This window comes from Onychostoma macrolepis, chromosome 21 (assembly GCF_012432095.1).
Source record: "Onychostoma macrolepis isolate SWU-2019 chromosome 21, ASM1243209v1, whole genome shotgun sequence".
In the NCBI taxonomy this organism is placed as follows: domain Eukaryota; kingdom Metazoa; phylum Chordata; class Actinopteri; order Cypriniformes; family Cyprinidae; genus Onychostoma; species Onychostoma macrolepis.
The window spans coordinates 30,656,896-30,673,078 of NC_081175.1; the positions used below are offsets into that span (position 1 = coordinate 30,656,896).

The following is a 16,183-nucleotide window of genomic DNA, read 5'->3' on the forward strand; positions in this document are numbered from 1 at the left end:
TTTGTTTGTGGTGACTCTTTAAAGGGACAGATCACCCAAAAATGTTCATTCTGTCGTCATTTATTTACCCTCATGTTGTTACATGTTTTTATCTTCTATGAAACATAAAAGAAGATATTTAAAATAAAAACAAATAACACTGGACCCCTTTGACTTTCATTTGATTGACAAAAACACCATAAAACATCCATAAAATGAAAGTCAAAGAGTCCAGTGTTGTTTGGTTCTTTGAAATGTCTATTTTATGTTCCACAGAAGACAGAAAGTCTCTTAGATCGTTTCTCTGAAGCTCTTCAATCTTTTTTTTAGAGTAAATTTTCAGTACAAATCTGATTCTGGGATAATATAAGTGTACTAGTAAGATGCTATTGAATTATTTTGTTGTTTTTTTACTAAAAACAAAAAACGAATTCAATATGCTATAGAATTTTTAGTAAACTAGAAATTAAAGTAAATCCATAAAAAAAAAAAGTGAAGAGAATTCCATTAGTTATGTACTAAATTAAGTTAAACTGAAATAAAAATGAATAAAACAAGCACACACATTACTAAACAACATTAAATTTCTCTTTCTTTTACTTTGACTATTACAACTTTTACGAAACCAAATTTATTGTATTAAATGGTAAATATAAAAATAAAAACTGATTCAAAATATGAATAAAAACTTATAGTATCTCAGTGATACTAAATGAAGACTGTATTGAACCCACTTCTTTGTCAAGTTAAATATTAATATAAATAAACCCAAATTTGACACAATGCTCCTCTTCATTTTATTTTCGCATCAACTGAAGTAGCAGTAGTTTTGACATCTCTGGTCCTGCTCCAGTGAGGTTTATGTGGCAGAAATCTGTTGATCGACCCTGTCGTGTGTTTTACATAATGTGTTCCATAAGCTTATATAACAAGCAGTTCTGCAGTGAGAACGACACACATGCTCCAAACCGCACGCTGAAGATCCCGTTCCACCCGTCTGCACGGACGCGAAGTGAAAGAACCAGATCTTCAGTTCCTGTATCATCTCCAGACTGTAGAAAGACAGAAACGTGTTTGAGGAAACAGTGCCTATATCTATCTCTGCTGCTGTCCTCGTTCGTTTTTAACCCTCATAATGCATCCAAAATCTATTTTCACATTCTGGGTCTGTTTGTCACAAATATTTTTTTCCAGTTAAAACCGTATTGTATCTGATCAGCAACTTCTGAAAAAAAAGTTTCAATGTTTTGAATGTTACAATGTTATTTTTGCATTTACCCCCTTTTATTAATTTAAGAAATTGAGAAATTCTTTGACATTTCAAAATAGACATGAACCACACCAAAACAAATATGATGTAAAATATACATAAATTTAGTTTCAATATTGAGAAGGAATTTGCTTTCGTTATATAATTGTATGAAATTTATAACAACATATAATTTAAGAATTACTGGTATTAACCCCATTGGAGTGAATAGAATTTAATGATTGAATTTATAAGTCATGAGTGCTCAAAACAGTCCAAATTTATAACAAAACATCAAAACAATATAAATATTACTCTGAAAAGTTTTCACGCAAAATAAATTCATTTTACTTGCATAAACTTTCACTTTCAGATTAAAAAAGTGTTAAATTTTTCATGCTGCAGTGGTTCATCAATAGACATGCACATATGCATGTTCATCAATAAAATAAAATTCAGTCCCAAAAGTGTGAGATATGCAGAAAAGGTGAATTATATTTTATAGAAGTGTTTTGACACTTTTTGACACCTAGTGGACCCATTTCTCAAGTCTGTGATGACACGTTTAACGGTCACCAGCATCGTAAATCCTCAAATTTTATATATATATATATATATATATATATATATGTATGTGTATTTATTTATTTATTATTTATTTTTTTTAATGAATGTACATTTATAGCACAATACTTTGTATTCTATCACCTTTGCTTCAAATTACAAAAAAAAAAAAACTGGTTAACATTAATGCGAGGGTGTTTCTGACTGCCGTTATCAGTCTCTCTCAATTTTTTTTCCTTTTTTTGACAGTCATGAAAACACTATCGTAAAGTTTTTCTTTTGCTATTTGAGCAAATGGGAATGCAAAAAATATATTTGTGGTACTCTTCCATTCACTGCTCTTGAAGTCAACCCAACTATGACGACTTCTGCTGCTGAGAAACACGGAAATGTGAAAAATGTCCGTGGTGAGCCATATGTACCCGGGTCAAAAATGACCCGGACCTGAAAAGTGTAACTTTAAAAAAATTATTGTACAAATATGTATAGATAGATAGATATATAGATATAGCCTACTGTGTATTTTGAAGGTCTTGAAGCATTTGATAAGTTTCGTTCACTTTCTAAAAATGGCATTTTTTGGAAATTATGTAACTCTTCTAGGTTAAAACAGACCTGAATACGGTTTGAAGGTTAAAATCTTGCAATATTTTTCCACAGAGGAAAGATCTGAGACTAACATGCTACTTCAGTGAAGCAGAATTGCCTGAGCTCTGAGCGATTAAATAGTCCTCGAGCGGCTACATCATTAAAAACTCTTAACGCACTCTATCTGTTTGTTACAATCGAGGTAAATATTAATACTAGTTTCTGGCTGTTTGGTTTTACCCTGTGTGATTTGTTCTTCAGCCGTCAACCCTCTATTCATTTGCTGAAAATGCTGTTAATCAGTGCGTCATTATTCGTTCATGAGAGCTGATTAGATGTTTCTGGTAAAACATAATGAAGAATGTGAATGTTTAGCCAGAGTCCTGTCCTGTCTCTCTCTCGCTGTCTGTTGTGTGAGATGGTGGACCAACGGTTAAGGACAAAACCCCTGTACTTCTAATCAGCTTAATGTTGGCTTATTCAGAGAGTGTCTTTGAGAGGGGCGGCTGCGCTGAGATCTGGATAGAGGAGGCTGTTAAGGCAGGTCGGCCGGTTGGTGATTAACAAGCGTCAGTAGACTTTGGAATCTGGTTTCGTTGGGATTGTTGGGATTGACCGGCGTTCACTGCTTCCAGTTTTTTCCCATCACTCTCTTGTCTTCCTCATTCTTAGCCCAAGGCTGCAGATGTTTTGTGAGCTCTGAAAGAGGGAAGTTCAAGCATGCTTTGCATTTTTAGACCCCCTCGTGAAGCTTTAGTTCCTCTGAGCTCGTTTTGAGGACGTGAGAGACTCTTGACTCTGTTCATGCTCAAAATCAACCAGTCAGCAGTCAACCAGAATAGACTAGTTAGTCTTGAGGAAGCCTGGTACAGTTAGGCTGGTTTAGGGTCATGGTGACCAAATGTCTTTGAATTTAGTGTTGAGAGCAGTGAAATGAAGACATTGATGTAAGGGACCATTCAAAAAAAAAAAAAAAGATGAGGGAAGTGGAAATTTCACTTGATTCAACTTGAACATTTAATTAGTTTATTATCAGATTGGCTGTGCAAGTCATTTAAACATCTTGTCTAGTTAAATCTTGAATTATTTTGAGTTGAAGTATTGGGGATTTTTACAGTAAATGGGGAAAAAATGCAGGGTCTAAAGATGTTTTTTAAAAATTGCAAATACTTGGCATGCACTGTCAACACATGAAAACCGGTAGAGCTCCTAATTCTTATACACTGTGTTGAAGTCTTTGGCACATAAGATGCTTGACAGAAACATTTGTTTTAAGACAGTTCTTTGTCTTTTACTTTAATGTGCCAGTAGGAAACTTCTCCAAGATGCTTGGAAGAACAACCAGTCGCCAAAGTACAGTACTGCGAGAAGTTTCAGCCACTGCTTGTAAGAGTTATTTATTAATCATGTTGATATTTGGTGCGTCCACCCTTTGCTTTGTCCCAAACACGTCTGTGTACCATTTTTAGGAAAGTTTGCTGGTTGTTCTAATGTCTTGGAGAAATTTCTGCAGTCAAATATAGTAGTGAATATTTGAAGTTGATCGAAAACGTTCATCAAAGTTGTCTTAAGGGAAGAACGCATTTTGGTTTTAGGACAACTTTGATGAAAGGTTTTGATCCACTTCAAATGTTGACTAGTGTATAAATAACCAAGTGTTTTTGTGAAGCATCTAATATGCCAAAGTGTTTAGCACAGCGCTGTACATGTTCCAGATGCACACCTTTGGACGCTCTGTAAATCTCTTTGGGTAAAAGCTTCTGCCAAATGTTTAAAGGATCTTTCAGTATCACGTTGAAGCACAACATGGTGCCAACATGTACAGCTCGCAACACCAAAATCGTGGGTTGAATTCTTATACACTGTGCTGAAGTCTTTGACACATTGGGTGTTTCACAGAAACATTTAAGTTTTTTGATCTGGTGCTTTAGTGTGTCTTCAAGATGCTTGTAACATCCAACCTGCGAGAAGTTTGTTTTTGAAAGTAATGTCGTAAAAAGGATTATGTGCATTATTTATCACATCAATATTTGGTGTGTCCACCCTTTGCTTTGTCCCAAATACACCTGTGCACCATTTATAAGAAAGTTTGCTGGTAGGTTCTTCTAACGTCTTGGAGAATTTCCGCAAGTGTTATAGCCAAGTGTTTTTGAGAAGCGTCTAATGTGGCAAAGTCTTTAGCCTGGTACTGTACATTCTCCACTTGCACACCTTTGGATGCTCTGTAAATCACTTTGGGTAAAAGCTTCTGCTGCATGTAAAATGTGATATGTTTTTTTTTTTTTAAATCCCAAGATGTTGGAAATATGACAGGCTGAGCTCAGGCTGGCACGCCAGAAGGTTTTTTTTTTCTCTGTGGTTCTGCTGAGCTGTGCAGGCTGAAGGTTTTGGGTGCGTTACATCTGCTAGATAGATTTCTGTCAGCTGCTCTCCAGTGGCAGTGAGAGGATCAGATCTGTGAGTCCATGTTACGCTCTGCCTGAACACCTCAGCACACATTGCTGCTCTTAAAATGGCTGCCCTTAAAGCTCAAAGGATCTGTGGTGCTCAGTGGCTGTCAGAGCCGCGCCAAGCACATGAAAGCTTTACAAATTTCACCCCATTAGCCTGGAAGTATCTGATGCTCCGGCGGATGGGCTGCTAGGTGTGATTTGTTTTATGTCCGCTATTTTTGCATTTGTGTTTTCCTCCTCTACCAGACATTATGGATTGTCCAGATATGGCTGTCGAGATGAGTGTAAGTTTGTTCTGGGTTCCTCTCGAGTGCTGGAACACATCAGGGTGGAGCTGAAACTCGACCGCGAGAGACAATGGGCAAACCTGCCCTGGGACACACTGGCAGTGTTGTTGAGAATGAAGGTTGAAACCAGTGTCTGTTACGGTTTGAGGCCACAGGTGATAAGCCATAGGTGTGAGAGCTCGGATGTCTTTATTCTCGACAAGAAATCTTCTCATCTATCAGGAATTCCAACCATTCAGCCATGAAACCTGTTTTCAGTCTAGTGTCTGTATAACTATTGCATGTGCCAATTTGATGGGTTTTAACCCTTAAGTATTAAACCCATAAGCACTGATGCATAACTCAGCATACACCGTTTGTACGGCAGACATGATGTGATATTGCCGTCGTTTTAGTGTTTTCATCAGGTGGGCGAAGCAACCATAATGTAGGGTGGGAATTAATTTGATAACACTTTATTTTGATAGTCCTCTTTGGAAATTTGGTTGACTTTAAGTAAACTAGCAGTCATTAGAGTATTAGTAGACTGTTTGCTTAATATCTGCTAATAGACGTTCAACTGACTATAAGTATCTTCGCAAGTACATGTCAACTTATTCAACTAACCCTAACCTAACAGTCTACTAATACACTAATGAGAGTTAAGAAAGCTACCTATAGTATCTAAAGTGGACTATTGAAATCAAGTGCAAAACTTAATTTTATCTATCAGCATTTGATTGCAACAGGAAAAGACAGTTAATATTCTTCAGTATTATTTTTACCCAACTACATGGCCTTGGTTACATCAGTAGAAAGGTTTTTGTTAGCTTTTGATGAAAGCAAACAATCTTTTTTTGCTTTAGAATTGCATGAAATGATATTTGTGCAAAATAGGAAGGAACCGTGAAATTTATTAGGGGATTTTGATTTTTGCATCGTATTGAAGGCACATGTGTTCTATGATAACTATAGTTCATGCATTTGTGTCTCTTATTTTAATAACAATTGCAGGTCCTTAATAGTATTTCCGTCCCTTTTATTTGTGAATTAAGAGTCTAATCACTGATTTGATATCAATTTATCCTCACAACTGGTAAAAATGGTCTATTGTGCCTTTAGAATGACTGACTAAGATCCAAGTAGAATTTATTTTGTTTGTTTTTACAGCATTCAAGGCCTCCTCTAATGTGTAGCATTGCACTAAACCCATATAACACTGGCCTTGACATTGAGGCCTTTTCTTGCAAAAATCACCCGCAGAATGTGTCCTGTTGAGAGAGCCGGCCAAGGCTGAAGATTTACTCTGGTTTGTGTTGATGGCTTTCAGATCTGCAACGCTGGTACCGTGCTGTACGACTGTTAAATGCATTCCTGTTGTTGAGTTCATGCTAATATTCATGTCCTTGCCACACAGATCAAATTGAGAATGACCCATGATGAAAGAAAAACATGTTCGCTGTTTCTGTACATGGTCGCTTGGTATTATAGAGAAAAGCAGCAGTTGTGGTTTTATATGTATTTTTGGATAAAAGGTTTACATGAGGTTAGTGCTGAATTAGTTTTATTCAAGTCATATGTTCCTAACATACTCTCTGTAATTTCTGGCTCAGTTTGTAGATTTTCATGGAAACATTTTATTGGTTTATGAAAATGTTCAGTGCAATCTAATGAAATATTGCAATATTCCCAAATACAGCAGGGATTTGTGCACAGACAAGCATGTGTATATGCTGAATTTTGGCAGCTGTGCGAGTATTAATGAAAAAGTATTGATCAGGGACAGAATCATACTTTGTTTCAGCTCATTGATTGGCATGGTTGCTGGGTGCTCTTAGGTCACGGGACATCATAATGCCACCTCTAAGTGACGGCCCGCCCCATAATCCTTTGTGTTTGCACTGCATCTCTGAAGCCCTGAGCGTTCCTCATCCCTCGGCGGATTCACTCAATCTTATTTCAGAAGGGCTTGATGCAATCTGATGGAACACGCTGATGTAAATACCAAGGCCCACTGGTGTGCTCCAGCTGAGGCTTATCCCTGGGTAATAAAAAAATGGAACAAATCAGCCCATAATCCCTTCTCAGCTATTGTTCTTGGAGCAGACTGACCACTCGCCAAAAAAAGAAAGATTCTTCTGTTGAATTCTGCCAGAATTTCAGATTGCTTTCAACTTTCTGTGAAATACAATGCTGTAGAATTTCCTTTCCAAGTGTTTGTTTACAGCCTGTGTTTCTGTACTCTTAACCCTTTCTTTTCTTTCTGTCCCTAACCAGGTTTCCCTGATTTTCCAGGGAGTCCTAAGCGATGGAAGTGCTGCAGTGCGATGGCTGTGATTTCCGTGCAGAGTCGAACGATGAGCTCAAGGCGCACATACAAGACGTCCACACGGCCTTCTTGCAGCCCGCAGAAGTGGGAGAAGGTGACGGGTCACCCAGACGATCCAGGTCAAATTCGTTAAACTCCCTCAGCCAAACAGAGGACGAGGAAGACTTGAGCAATCACAATTACGACTCGTTGAAAAAGGAAGCAGGTATATCAACATTTTCGATTCAGAAATAATGACACATTAGCAGTTAAAGAAACTACATCAGAAGAGCTAAACTTGTTTGAAATAGTTTCTTTCTCTGTTCATGTTTCAGGTATTAAATCCTTTAACAAAGACCTTGGGCACTTCTCTGGTTCAAAGAAAGCGAAACACAACCAGTCAGCAAAACCTTCAAACAAAACGTCAACTCCATTTTTCCAGTGCAAGTTCTGTGTGCGGTACTTCAGATCCAGCTCTCTTCTCAGCGAACACACCAGGAAGGTCCATGGAGAAGCAAGCGATGAGAGATCCCTCAAAACTTCCAAGCAGGCCAGCTGCAGCGCTACGACTTACGATGGTGTAGGAACGGTCTTTTCCTGCCAGTATTGCACTTATAAATCCCCACACAGAGCACGGATTCTGAAACACCAGAAAATGCATCACAAAGAAGGTCTACCAGGCCACTCGGCTCCTCCTGCTGGAGCAGAGGTTTTGGATTTGGACTCTGACGCCTCCTCCGTTGAAGAACAATGTGAGGAGTCGCCAGAGGATGTAGAACGTAATGTGCTGGAATCTATGATCAAACCCCAGTCAAGAGGAGGCTTTAACTGCGAGTGGTGTGGATTTCAGACTTCACAAAGGCAGCAGTTAGCCGAACACATGATGAAGAAACACCGTAACATGGTGAAGATCATGGTATCCTTGCAACAACCCAAAATACAGGACGGAAGTGCGGGATCCAGCAAGTCTGATTCTGCTTCATCCAGGAGAAGCACTCCAACCTCCAATTTGAACCTGAATGATCTAGCTAGCAATGAAGGTTCCTCTGCGAATGCCTCGTCAGTCAAAGGATCCTCTGGCAATGCATCACTCAAGGCCACTTCAGGGATATCAAGTTTTCAGTACTCACAGCTCACAGCAAAAATACCCAACAGCACAGGATCTTCCATACTGTCAGAAAGATCGACTTTCACCATGTCAGATATGTCTAGGTCTGGCATGGATCTAGATGCCAGCATGCTGAATGATTCCAGAAGCAGTTCAGATAATGAACTCTGTGACTTGGATGATCCCAATTACACAGAGTCAGCTGAGGATTCTACTAAGCTGCTTCTGTCAGAAGAGGATAATGACCTGCTGGAAACTAAAGGAGTTCCATTCAAAAGGCACATGAACCGGTTCCAGTGCCCTTTCTGCTCCTTCTTGACCATGCACCGACGTAGTATTTCTCGTCACATAGAGAACATACACTTATCTGGCAAAGCTACGGTGTATAAATGTGACCAGTGCGCCTTTCTTTGCACCAACCCACTAAAACTTGACGCGCACAAACAATGTCATGGTGGGTCTTCCGAATGGGACACTATGGACTTAATCAGCGAAAGTGTAGATGGTCCGGCTGAACGCTCCGAGCCAGTGAACGGAGGAAATGGCAGCTCTAAAATCAACGGTAAAAAATCCAACGCAGTCGAGGAACAGCAGGGTCCTCATCGGTGCTCACTGTGTAATTTCTCCACCGTCACACTGAAAGGTCTACGTGTCCACCAGCAACACAAACACTCATACTGTGATGGAACACAAGCCACGGGCCAAGAGGGTTCGACCAATGAGCAGCAAGATTCTGAATCCGAATCCTACAGCTCTTCGAGCTTCGTTCAGAAAACTCAGACCTCAATCCTTGGATTTTCAACCAAGAAGCATCTTATTGGGAAGACGGCAAGAAAGTCCATCAACGATTTGCCTTTGGATCTCTCTCCTGTCAAAAAACGCACAAGGATTGATGAAATTGCAAACAATCTCCAGAGCAAGATTAGTCAAAGCCAACAGCACGAAGATGTGATTAACCTTGAGGAGATGGATGACGACGTGGAGGAGAATGGGAATCACATCGATTTAGAAACAAGCAAAGAGAGAGAATCCTCTGATGCTCAAAGTCAGCACTACACCTTCAACACTCAGCACCTTCATGTTAGAAATTCTGGAAGTGTTCAGACAGAGCGTGGCGTTGGGAAAAGAAAACGCAATCTGCAGTCCAAACTCAGCTCAAGAAACATTCCTGTTCAAGTAACCATTTCTGATGATGAAGACAATTACAGTGCCTCTTTGGAATCTAAAGATGCCCAAGATCAAAACAGTCAGGATAGCAGAGAGCCATATCAAGACAACACTGAATACAATACTGAAGAACCTGGGAACCTGTTCTACTGCAAACATTGTGAGTACCAAAACAAGTCTGCTCGCAGTGTCAGCACACACTACCAGAGGATGCACCCTTATATCAAGTTTAGCTTCAGATACATCCTGGACCCAGAGGATCAGAGCGCAGTCTTCCGCTGTCTCGAATGCTTCATCGAATATAACAACTTCAATGATCTGCACCAGCACTATATGACACACCATCCAGAAGCAAGTAATGTTTTGAACTTTAACCAGCCAGATCTGGTGTACATGTGCCGTTTCTGTTCTTACACAAGTCCAAATGTGCGAAGTCTGATGCCCCATTATCAAAGAATGCACCCTTCAGTGAAGATCAACAATGCCATGATCTTCTCCAGCTACATGGTCGATCAGCCTCATAAGGGTGCTGCTGAGTCCCAAACACTGCGGGAAATCTTGAATTCTGGGCCGAAGAGTTTTAGCTCCACCTCATCTGGGTCCAGATCATCATCCAGTCCTGCTCTCAAAAGCATCTGCAAAACGCCAGAAGCAAACACTGAGGCTGAAGCTTTTCGAGAAGGTCTGGGTGGTAATGTGGTGGTGTACGACTGTGATGTCTGTTCTTTCTCAAGTCCCAACATGCACTCAGTACTGGTCCATTATCAAAAAAAGCACCCCGAGCAAAAGGCCTCGTACTTCCGCATACAGAAGACCATGCGGGTCGTATCTGTTGACCGAGCACAGTTGTCAAACAATTCAACCTACAGCCTGACAAGCACCCCCAAGTCTTCAAACGTCATCTTGCCTGTGGCTCCAGATGAAGATGTTTACTACTGCAAACACTGTGTCTACAACAACCGCTCTGTAGTGGGCGTTCTGGTCCACTATCAAAAGCGACATCCAGAGATTAAGGTGACGGCAAAGTACATAAAGCAAGCACCCCCAACCCCAGGACTGCTGAAACTCATGGATGAGTTACAAATCGCACCCCCTAAACAGTTTCTGAAGCAATTCAGCAACAACGGGATTGAGGGGTCAGGTAGTTCCAACACTAAAGGAGCATCCGACAAAGGGGAACCTGAAATGCTGTTCTTCTGCCAGCACTGCGACTATGGGAACCGCACTGTGAAGGGGGTCTTGATTCACTATCAGAAGAAGCACAGGGACGTGAAAGCCAATGCCGACCTTGTCCGTAGACACACGGCTGTCGTCCGGAGTCAGAGAGAACGAGCGCAGATGATCCAAGCGGGAAGTTCCACATCCACTGCAACTGTAGCTACTGAAGCAGAAAAATCCAGGTCGTTGCGATCTTTGAAGTGTAGACACTGTGCATACACGTCTCCTTATGTGTATGCCTTGAAGAAGCATTTGAAGAAGGATCATCCTACTGTGAAGGCCACGGCCATGACGATCTTACACTGGGCTTATCAGGATGGTGTGTTGGAGGCTGGTTATCACTGTGAGTGGTGCATATATTCCCACGCTGAACCAAGCGGGCTGCTCATGCATTACCAAAGACGCCATCCTGAGCACAACGTCGACTACACCTACATGGCCAGCAAACTATGGGCTGGTCCTGATACTTCCACTAGCAGACAAGCTGGGAACTCTGAAACGAAGCATTACCAATGCAGAGATTGTGCCTTTGAGGCATGCTCCATCTGGGACATTACTAACCATTACCAAGCGGTGCACCCTTGGGCCATCAAAGGTGACGAGTCTGTCCTACTCGACATTATCAAGGGAAACCAAGCACCTGATAAGCTGCTCCCACAACTGCCCAAAGGACACGTTTCCATGTCCAGTCCGTTCAACAGCAACCAGCAGGAAGAGGCTGCAGTTGAAGTCAGCCGCCCAACACATGAGCGACAGCCTAATCTCTCTCTGTCTGCCACGTCATCCATCTCAAACAACCCTTACCAGTGCACCGTGTGCTTGTCTGAGTACAACAGTCTTCATGGGCTTCTGACCCACTATGGCAAAAAACACCCGGGCATGAAAGTGAAAGCTGCTGACTTCGCTCAGGAAGCAGATATCAACCCTAGCTCTGTTTACAAGTGCAGACACTGTCCATATGTGAACTCGCGCATCCATGGAGTTCTCACACACTACCAGAAACGACATCCTTCCATCAAAGTCACGGCGGAAGACTTTGCAGAGGATGTTGAGCGGGTAAATGAGTTGGTTAGCGAGGGGGATGAGCGATCTAAAACCCAGAGGCAGGGCTACGGTGCTTACCGCTGCAAGATGTGCACTTACACACATGGCACTTTAGAGAAACTCAAGATACACTATGAGAAATATCATAACCAATCTGCCGCAGACATGTTCAAAACAACTGCCACGCAGTCGCCAACCAGAAGAGACGATTTGGTTGCTGAATGTAGCAGCAGCAATGTGACCGAAGTCTCTGAGATCTGTGATTATAACGTTGCGCTTCCCGAAGTTCCAAAGAGCGACAAGCACGCGGTGTTTAAATGTCAGCTGTGCAAATACTTCTGCTCCACCCGGAAAGGTATCGCTCGTCACTACCGTATCAAGCATAACAATGTCAGAGCGCAGCCCGAAGGGAAGAACAATGTCTTTAAATGTGCCCTCTGCTCCTACACCAACCCCATCCGCAAAGGCCTCGCTGCACACTACCAGAAACGGCATGACATCGATGCCTACTACACGCATTGCTTGGCAGCATCCAAGACTGTGGGGGAGAAACCAAACAAGGTGATGGTGCCCTTGGCATCAGAGGCAGAGGCTCCAGCGATGAGCGAAGAGCTAAGGCTTGCGGTGGACCGAAGGAAATGTTCACTCTGCTCCTTCCAGGCTTTCAGCAGGAAGAGTATCGTTTCTCATTACATAAAGCGCCACCCAGGAGTCTTTCCCAAGAAGCAGCCCTCCAGCAAACTGGGCCGTTACTTCACTGTGATCTATTCCAAGGAGGCAGAGAAACCTCCATCTACGGAGGAGGTGGAAGTCGTTGAAGTTAAGGATGAGGTGGAACCTGAAGGAGATGTGGACTGGCTCCCCTTTAAATGCCTGAAATGCTTCAAGTTGTCGTTCAGCGCGGCGGAGCTGCTGGTGATGCATTACAATGACTGCCATGATAAGGAGCTCAAGCGGGATTTCGTCACCATTCCGAGTCCTGCGGAAGATGGGACGGAGCTCTACCAGTGCACTCACTGTGAAATCAAGTTCTTGACTCTTCCAGAACTCAGCGTCCATCTGATAAACCACAATGAGGATTTCCAGAAAAGAGCCATGAGGCTGGAACGAAGAAAACAGCTTCAAAGCAAGCAGAGGACGACAGAGCCACCAGAAGCCAAACCAGAGAATAAGGTGAGTTTAAACACCTTGTAATGGGTAAAAGTGGTTATAACAGTTGACTAACCTGGGCCCGTATTTATCAAGCTTCTCAAAGTGTCATTTTACTCTTGAGAATTCATGAAATTTACTCCTACTTTCAAACTTAAGTATAAAAGCAAGTTATCAAGAATCACTCTTACTCTTACAGTTATTTAAGACAAGGTCTCTCAAGTGGTTAGGAGCTGCCAGTAGGGGCTTGTGATGGCACTGACGTGCGCAAATCTTTCTGGAGAGAGAGAATGTTTTAGAAATGACAACGAACAGTTATTCAAATGGTATCGTTTGGACAGAGCAGGCATTATCTTTGTCAGTAACTTGGTGAGGGATGTCATATCACCACTAACTTTACACAGCAATGCATTTTCATCGGAATTGAACATTGAAGGTTGTGATGACGTTTTGTTTCCTTGCCATAATGCATTTTCTTAAATTCTTTGTCAAATGTCTGTTGAATGTAAACTCCTCTTAGGATTTTCACCATTCAATGTGAATTTATCTGAGAATATTCTCAAGGAGATTCAGTGATTGGTCAATGCCTATGTCGTCATCCAAAATCCCATTTGAAGTACAGCAAAGTGTCGCGAATCATCTCTAAGACTGACATTTAAGATTTAGTCCTACTCTTCACCTAACTTTTAAGCGCAGCTTTGAGCCAAGAATTTTTTTTTTACTCTTTTACTCAATTAATCGCAGTGTTTTTGTGAGTAATTCTCAGAGGCTTGATTAATACGGGCCCTGACTAACTTTCAAAACTGTAATCGGTGTGATTTTCTCTAGCATTGATCTGATTGCTTTAGGAACATAGGAAGTAGAATAACAGCAGATGATGTTTTGGGTGTTAGTGTAGCTTTTACATTTGGATTTAACATCGACCACCATATGCGAACAAGTACATTGCAAGCAGCCAAAACTGGCGACATAATCTTCAGCTTCATTGATTCTAGTTGCAAGTTATAGAAGAAAACTAGATTGCATCTAATGATCTACTGTTGTCATTATCTCCTCCTATAGGTGGACGGTACGCCCGATAAGACTCCCATCGGCTACAGGTGCAACTTCTGCGTGGAGGTCCACCCCACCCTCCGGGCCATCTGCAACCACCTGAGAAAGCATGTTCAGTACGGGGAGGCCAAGGAAGGACACGTGAAGGTATGAACATCCATAGTTACTTCATGCTTCATCAAGGGCTTTTAAAAAGCGTGAGTGCTTGATAATTCTGTGACTTTGATTTATAGTTTTCTTCTTCAGTTTTCTCATAAGTTTTTGGCCTCTTATTAGATTTGTGCACTATCTAAATTCAGACCTTTCTTCCTGAGGTGGCCTCTCTTCTTCTGCTCTATTCTAATAGCAAGTGCATTCACAGGCCGTTTGGACTCGTTTTTCCTTCCACTCAAGTGTCTAGTTCACTTGTTTGGATGGTTAAACCACTACAGTTCGACTGCACATACAATGAAATGGACAAATAGAGCAAATCCTTGAGTATTGCAGATGAAACGGGGAAAATGGACGAGTGCGGTGTTATGACATTTCCTTTAACTCAAGCGTTTTATTTCCTTGTGTGGGCATTCATGAGGACAGCCTTGAACGTTGGTCATGTAATTAAATCTAGCGGCCTTGTGTTACACGTTTTGCATATAAAGATGGAAGGATTTTCTTCTTAATTCTGAAGCTCTTTTCTGAATGTGGACTAAATTTGGTATTTAGAAGCCAACAATATTGCTACCAACCTCTTTGAGCAGCCTTTCTGTCAGGAGCGTACCCATGACACCTTAAAATGCTTTCTAGGTAGAGTAGTTGAGACAAAACATGTCTATGGACTTCAAAAAATTTTAGGTTAACATTTATATTAATGTAGACAGGAAAGTGTATTTCTCAGATCCACATTTAATCAACTTTTATCTTCAGTAGTTGATCTAAAATGGTCATGTAGTGTGACAAATGAATTGTTAAAAGTACAGAGCTTGTGAAATCGCTGTGCATAATTAAACAATGAATTGGTAAAATGCTGTTTAAAGAGCATAAATGTTAGTTTCAATTAGTTAATGCATAGTTGCAATATCTGTATTATAGAAGAAATGTGTGCCGTTTTGTACAGTGCAATGGTTTTCATGAGGACTTTGCTTATTAACCATAGCGTTTAAGGTGGACGGTTTCTGCAGAGAGCTGCATTTAGACATGGCCGAGTCCAGTTTTTTTTTTTTAATCACAGAAGAATCCCGAGACTCTCGATGCAACCCTTCCGTCTCTCTGAAGAGAAAGCCAGTTAGGTCGCCTTGACGGTGTGGCATGGAGAGAGGCGTGTAAGCGCCTTAGTGTTAGTATTCCACGGAGAGTGCCAGTGCTGGCAGGGAGGCCCGTGCCTGAGGATTTGAACGGAAGCCCAGTGAGGATCAGCAGGCAGGACGGATCGCACCGGACACTAGGGGGCAGCGCTCACAGCCACAGAACACACTGAACGGAGACACACGGGCAGGGATTCCCAAGGTGTTTCATCAGCTGAAGCCCTTTGAGCTAAAATATTTTTGTAAATTCCTCCTGAGAAGTTAATTCAATAATTTATTTAAAATTTAAAAACCCGTTTGCATGCACGTTGGTTAATATTCACGCCATGAAGTGTTTTAGTGTTTAGTGTTCGGTTTGATTTGTTTTTATTTTAAAATTGGAAAAAATATATATTTAATTCAAGAGAAAAAAATGCATGCAATGACCTAAACAGGCATAATTTTTACTAATTTTATCAAAAACGTTAATTTTAATATGGATGCAGAATGCTTACCAGGTATGCATGCCATCAGTCCTAGAAACAAAATTCTCAAATTTTACAGAGAATTTGTATAATTAACATGTTTGATTTATTTAATTAATAGTTTTTCATCAATTCGAATTCCAGTTTGGGAAACCTTGCACTACCGCATAGAATACTGTGCTGCGTACTATTAATTTTATCATCGTTTTGAATCCGTATGCAATGTTACATGTTTAAAATAGTATATGACCTTACTGTTGTGGCGTCTAGTTATCATGGGCATTTGTTATGGT

At 41.1% G+C, this 16,183-nt stretch overlaps 1 protein-coding gene across 5 annotated transcripts in view; it reads left to right on the top strand.

Annotated features, from left to right (window-relative positions):
- The window catches only part of znf462 (zinc finger protein 462), a 53,745-nt gene that overhangs the window by 15,712 nt on the left and 21,850 nt on the right, over positions 1–16,183 (top strand). For all 5 annotated transcript variants that reach the window (XM_058757342.1, XM_058757345.1, XM_058757344.1 and 2 more), the window contains exons 2-4: positions 7,377–7,633; positions 7,743–13,117; positions 14,156–14,293. In XM_058757342.1, coding sequence (XP_058613325.1) covers positions 7,408–7,633; positions 7,743–13,117; positions 14,156–14,293 — 5,739 coding nt within the window. In that variant the 5' untranslated portion in view covers positions 7,377–7,407. The remainder of the gene's footprint in view (positions 1–7,376; positions 7,634–7,742; positions 13,118–14,155; positions 14,294–16,183) is intronic.